The following is a 6221-nucleotide window of genomic DNA, read 5'->3' as shown; positions in this document are numbered from 1 at the left end:
TTCGTTGCCATTTCGCGTTACGTTGCTCCAAGTTTGTTGTTCATTAGCGTGCCAAAGTTGCTACCAAAAACTGCGGGGTCTGGCCGCTAGGTGGCGCCACACCGGGGACAAAAGCCGTTCAAAAAGGGGTCGAATTGCTGGCCACCTTGCCATCTCAATCTCTTTGCTCACTCACTGCTAATTGCACAGCTTTTTAGTGCCCCCCTCCCGCAATTTCTCCCCCTGCTCCTACATTGTATCATTTAATTTTAAACATTTTATTTCTCGAATTTATAGGGGCTGTAAAAGTGTAAGTTCAACTTATACTTGAACTTGTGCCATTTTTAAAATGCTAGCATTGCCTTTTTTTTAAAGCTTACGTAGGTAAACAAAAACATATAAAAACATGCTAATTTATAAAATAAATCCTTGCAAGGATTACCGTTGAAAACATTTTAATGTTGGCTATTTTCATTTGTTCAAGCCCAATTATTCGCACATCAATTGTTACTATAATTATTAATGATAATAAGCCATTAAAAGTTCTGCCAATTGCCATTATCTTTGCTGAATAAATGTTTTAAAAATCAAAAATCGTCAATTAATTTGGTTTAGGTGGGACCGCTGGGCGGATTTTCGGGCGGCGATGTGGTCGGTGGTTCGGGAGCGAACCGGAGGGGATGCTTCAAGCGCCAAGGATAAACGGCGCCATGCCGCTCCATGATGCCGCTCTTCTGCGGAGGCCTCAACGCGAAGGCGAAGGTCCTTTGGATCAGGGCCAATGGCTTGGCCTCGGACTGCAGGGCATTGTATAGCTCGACCTTCTTGCGCGTCATCGTGTGGGTGGTGGGTGGACTGATGGCCTGATTAACGCAATTATCGCGCCACAGCTCAAACTCTTCCTGGGTGAAGGCCAAGTTGGATACATCGTTGATCTCGTGCTGCACCTCCAGGTCCTCGTAGCGCAGTCTCAGCGCCACATTGGTGGGTATCTGCTCCACCTTGTAGCCAAAGTCCAGTTCGCAGGTGCCCAGCACCTCGGCGATCCGATGATCAGGCAACTCCTCCTGCCCATTGATGTTCACCCGCACAAAGCACCCAGTGACGGCCTGTTCGAAGGACGGGCGGACCAGTAGCAGGCCGATTCGATGGCGGCTCAGTTGTAGCTGCTCCAATTGATCGCGACTGGTCACTGGGAGATCTGGCGGTGGAGGCTTCTCGTAGCCATCCATCCATGCCTCGTTCTCGTCGTCGATTCGCAGGGGCGAGGATCGAAGATTCCGCAATTCACGGACTATTTCCGCTGCCGGACGACGAAAGTGTCGCGATCGCTGGTCGGACATTTAAATTTGAGCAATTTTTGGTGGCTGTCGGGAGTGGATTGAACAAAATGTAATTGTGACAACTGGAGCGATGAGATACGGTGACCTTTTCAAGTTTTTAAGCTCATTTCAAAAACTCTGGCAAGTATAAACGAACTGTAGCATACTTTGCAGGGCACTCTATTCGTCTGTTTTTATTTTTTGTCTAGCTGATACATTTGAATGCATTTAACGACCCGCCTTCGCTTTATGCCCTCCATAAATGCCAGGGGCCAAACTATTAAATTTATATTAATTTCGTAGTTTTTCCTTGGCCAGCATTTCGCTTGGCACCCGCTGGCTAAGCCCCCTTCCCACCCATCCCGATTATATGAATGTATGTACATATATACCTGCTGGGGTTAAAAGGAGCGGCAGTGAGTTGGATCTTTTCCCATTTGGCAAAAGATTTATTATACAATTGCTTTAATTACAGTTGCAGCTAATTGTATGCGGACCTCCCGGGCAGATGCTACTTTTGATGCTGGCACAGAGCCCATTCAGTGGGTGGATGGCTGATACTGGGTAGTGGATAGTGGGTAGTGGATAGTGGGTAGCGGATAGTGGGTGGTGAGTTAATGGAAGGCTGGTGGTTGCCTGATGGAAGGGTAATGCAAAATCTTTGCATGCTTTGTATGTGAGTCTGCATAAATAACTTGGCTGTATGTGTGGCACATCGAATATGCTGCTCACGCACAAATTCTCCTCGCTCTGCTTGTCGTCCTTGCGACCCCCATTCACCCCCCCTCAACCACCTTGAACCCCACCTCATTTTGGAGTCTCCCTCAGCCAGTTCCTTTGGATCCTCCGCCGCCCCATCCTTCAGCATGCGCATACACTTAAGGGCAAACTCGTTTATGCAAGCTCAGTCATCATCATCATTATCATCATCATCGGCATCCACATCCATATCCTTGTCCACCGCCACATCAGCATCGCTATTCAGGCCATCTCCACCTACCCATCTCAAGTATCCAACACCTCCTCATCTTCGACGAGCTGACCATCAGAAATCCCCTTCGATTTCAATGATTTTTTCCTTTTTTGGCCATAAGGCGAAAGAGACACTGCCAAAAATGGCCGATTACGAATTACACAAATTAAAAAATAAGACATAAATAATTGCCCAGGATGGGAAGAGCCAGTTTAATAGAATCTTATAAGCAGATGGATGTATTTGCAGGCTATGAATATATACAAAGGGGCGTAATTTATGGAGCTAGAGCAAAGGGGCAAACTTTGAAACAAATCATGTGGCGTTGATGTTATTAAAACGGCGTGTAAAAAATAAGAAAAAAAGTGAACATCATGCAAATAATTTAAGCCGAGTGGCTATGAGTGTGAAAAATCCGAAATCCTAGAAAATTCGAAATGCCATGAGACCCATCCATCCATCACGGTGGCATCAGCTGGTGAGGAGCCAACATCAAGTCTACGAGGCTCAAGAACTTTTCCTCGAACACCTTTGGGCCGGGGGCGCAGCGCAGTACAGTCACCGCCATGGAGGCCAGTTTGGCCACTCCTTGACGTTGACAGGCTGTGCAGAAAGTTTGCGCCCATGAGTAGTGTCATGGGTAGTACGTAGCTATACGTACGTACTACATACCCATGGGTGAAAGGCGAGGGAGGTGCTCCGGTGGCCGGAACCCTCGTCCAGCTGACTGACATGCCAAGCCCTTAACCCTTTGCAGTGCTGCCAGCAGTGCTCAGCGGTAGAAAAAAAAGAAAAACAAACCCTAATGAAATGCAAGGATTTTATATGCATAAGAAAGTACAGATAACTATTGGGAAGCACCATATTATGCCTGCTAATTAGTGCACACGATACCATAGCTTAAATCCAACTCGGTAGCTACTAGATACTATTTGATTCGCACGAGGCGAGATTCAGTGGCTCAAGTGCTGGGCGAATTTCCGTGCCATAAATGGCGGCGGACACAGGCTGGTTGCGAAACGAATCTAGGATACGGATACCCGTGTCAAAGGAAATAAAAGAAAAGACGCAGGGAAAGTGGGCGGCAAATGTGACTAGGCCAGGGGCAGTTGCCAGTTGCCAGTTGCCAGTTGCCGGTTGCCAGTTGCGAGGTGCCAGTTGGCGGCGAGGCAAGGAAACTTGTTTGTTGCACAGAAACAAAGCGCTTCTGCTTTTCATGTAAAATGACAGAAACAAGTGTTAATGGTTTCGGGCTTAGCGGCTATGGAAGGGAAGTGGAAGGACGACGACCGACGGCCGACGGCCGACGGACGCAGAATGGACATCTGGAAAATATGCAGTCCAAGCAGATTAGATATCATACGAAAAGGTGTGGCGGGAGTGGGTGGCATTTACAGTCGCGTATACATTTTATATATTTATAGGCTTGAATATGTCTAATTTGTTGGGCGCAAGGTCACATTACCTTTTGTTCTTAGCTTGCAGGATCACACTTCAATTGGTTTCTTACACTCAAACAATTTATTTGCCATAAATTCCTTTGTTTACTGCGGCCAAAGGGAAACTTTTTCATTTCAAATTGAAATGACAGCTAGCTGGCACTTTTGTGTTTATTTCCTTTTGCCTTGCATTTTTTATTGTGCTAATTTGTGGTCTTCCTTTATGACAATCAACTCTGGTTGCGTGTAAGTCTTACTTCCCCTTTTTTTTTTAGAGCTTTTCTCCGTTCCGTCTTCTTTTTTCTCCGGATCTCGGCATTTCTTTTTTTTGTCAGTTCTTCCCCCGCTTCTCGCCTCACAATTTTCCAGTCTGGGCCCAATTTCAGTGTGAAACCACCGCAGTCTGCCCCGCAAAACCCGAAAACCCAACCACTAGACCCTCGAACCAACTTGCCAGCCCCTCTATTTTTCCCTTTTTTCGACTCCGCCTCTGTCTCTGTCTGTGACGTGAGCTCTTTTGCTATTTTGAGTTGGATTTTTCTGCTAGTTTTTTTGTTTTTTCTGTTTTTTTCAGTACATTTTTTTTCTTTTTTTTTGTTGCTGTGCAGTTGCAGCTTTTTGCATTTTACCTCCAGGAATTTTTCGTTCCGTATGCATATGCAAATGCCTCGGCCTACATGTGTCGGTGTCTGTTACCCCACAAACCAACCTCCCCCCCTCCCACAAGCCTTTTACCACACACACCCTACCCACTCCCCATTCCCCCCTCCCCCCTCCCCTGCTGTCTAGCATATGGGAAACTTTTGCCAGCATGTTGCCTACTGCAGTTGTTTTTTTTTCTGTTTTTTTTTCACTCATTTCTTGCTGATTCCCTTCGTACGGTGCAGAATTACAATAATGAAAATGTATTTGCAAAACTCGCCTAATTAGTTGAATATGAGCCATGTTGGGTATTCAAATATGCACAGGCAAGATGTCAGACAGGGACAGCATGCGGGAGTGAGTGGAAAGGGGCGAGTGTATGACACAGATAGCAAACACGAACTGTAGAACGATCAAAAAAAAAAAAAACAAAAAAATAGTTCCTCAAGTACACTGCTATTGTTTGACAGGCAACAAAAAGTCGCTTATTGCAGTGCCTCTATATAACCACTCGATTTCCCATTTTCACGTAGATTTCCCATCGATCAATGCCATTTCAATGGCTCACAATTAAAATATAACTCAATTCCACACTAATCTCTTCGAAAAACACCTCTTGCTATTTGAAGTAAAGTAAAGCTGCCTTCAATTTGTAAAATACCAAATTAAACATGCGAAAGAAATCCGTGGACATTTGAGTGGGGCACATAAACCTTTTGTGATATTAACCCACTTTCGTGAGCTTGCTGGGAAGGGGGATGGGGGAGTGGGGGGGGGGGGGGGCAAGTGTTAAAGTTGTCGAGAGCATTGAACGCACCTGCTACACTTGTCCTTCGCTTTTGACTTTGGCTTAAAAACAAAGAAGTAAAAAGCGCGAAATTATGATTTCCTCCTTACCTTTGGCTCAGTTTTATGAGTTTGGCAGCAGGTGAGAGCATAAATTTGTTGCCCCCCAAAAAAGTTCTGCTTTCTCGTTTTTATTTTTTTTTTTGTGGGGGAGCTCTTTTTGATGTTAGCTAGAACCAAAAAAAAAAACAAAAAAAGTACAAGCCTGTCGAACATGAGCAAACATAATCGACGGGCATTCGACAAGCAAATTTACACAAATCACCACATTAGTGGGTGCTGTGGGCGCAGTGGGCGCGGCAGATAGGAGCACACATCATAATCACAACACATCAAGTGACAATCAAAACCGCAAACAGACAAACGGCATCTCAGAGCAGCCTGTAAGTGATATGTGGGCGGTTGGGGCGAGTGGGTGAGGGGGTGAGGGGGATGGGGAGCATTCATTGGGGGGTTAAGGGTGGTGGTCTCTGCCGGTGGCCAAGGGGGATTTTCCTGGGTGGTGTGGAAAACTCCCCAGGGGCGTGGGCGTCCCACATGTGTCCGTAATGACGATTAACTGCTGAGCCGCAATTAACTGTGAACAGGCGGAAATACACTGAATGACAGCTGGAAAAGCGGCTGGTGCGCGTGTGGGTGGAAAATGTTGCTACCAAAGCGAGGAAAATCGAAGGAAAGCCGCATCCACACGCAGCATTTTCTAAGGACAGCGTCAAGGTGAAATAATAAATATAAAAATAAATATTCTCTTGAAAGGAAATATGAAATACAATATAAATATGAAATTTAAATGAATATAATGAAAAACATTTACTAATTGGCTTAGCTATCCAAAAGGTAATTCCACAAAATTAACTCAACATTTAGGCCCACAAAACTCGTTTGTGAGCGAATCAAAAAGCAAAGTGAATGAAGCCAAGTGAATAAATGATTCATATTTGATTTGTGACCAGGGAACTTGTTCTATCTACTGTATGTGCTGCTGCCCTGGTTTTATTAATAAATAAAATGGAAAAATTG

At 45.2% G+C, this 6221-nt stretch overlaps 1 protein-coding gene across 1 annotated transcript; it reads right to left on the bottom strand.

Annotated features, from left to right (window-relative positions):
- Window positions 1-590: 590 nt before the first annotated feature.
- Window positions 591-1355, bottom strand: LOC6550774 (RNA polymerase-associated protein RTF1 homolog). The gene has a single exon (XM_001976720.2). The coding sequence runs from the start codon at window positions 1320-1322 to the stop codon at window positions 591-593; it is 732 nt and encodes a 243-aa protein (XP_001976756.1). The 5' UTR covers window positions 1323-1355.
- Window positions 1356-6221: the final 4866 nt, after the last annotated feature.

This window comes from Drosophila erecta, unplaced genomic scaffold (assembly GCF_003286155.1).
Source record: "Drosophila erecta strain 14021-0224.00,06,07 unplaced genomic scaffold, DereRS2 tig00000126-arrow-pilon, whole genome shotgun sequence".
In the NCBI taxonomy this organism is placed as follows: domain Eukaryota; kingdom Metazoa; phylum Arthropoda; class Insecta; order Diptera; family Drosophilidae; genus Drosophila; species Drosophila erecta.
This window is presented reverse-complemented; position numbering and strand designations above follow the sequence as displayed.

Excerpts from the sequence above, each read along its gene's own strand:
- LOC6550774 (XM_001976720.2), bottom strand. The coding sequence starts at position 1,322 with ATGTCCGACCAGCGATCGCGACACTTTCGTCGTCCGGCAGCGGAAATA.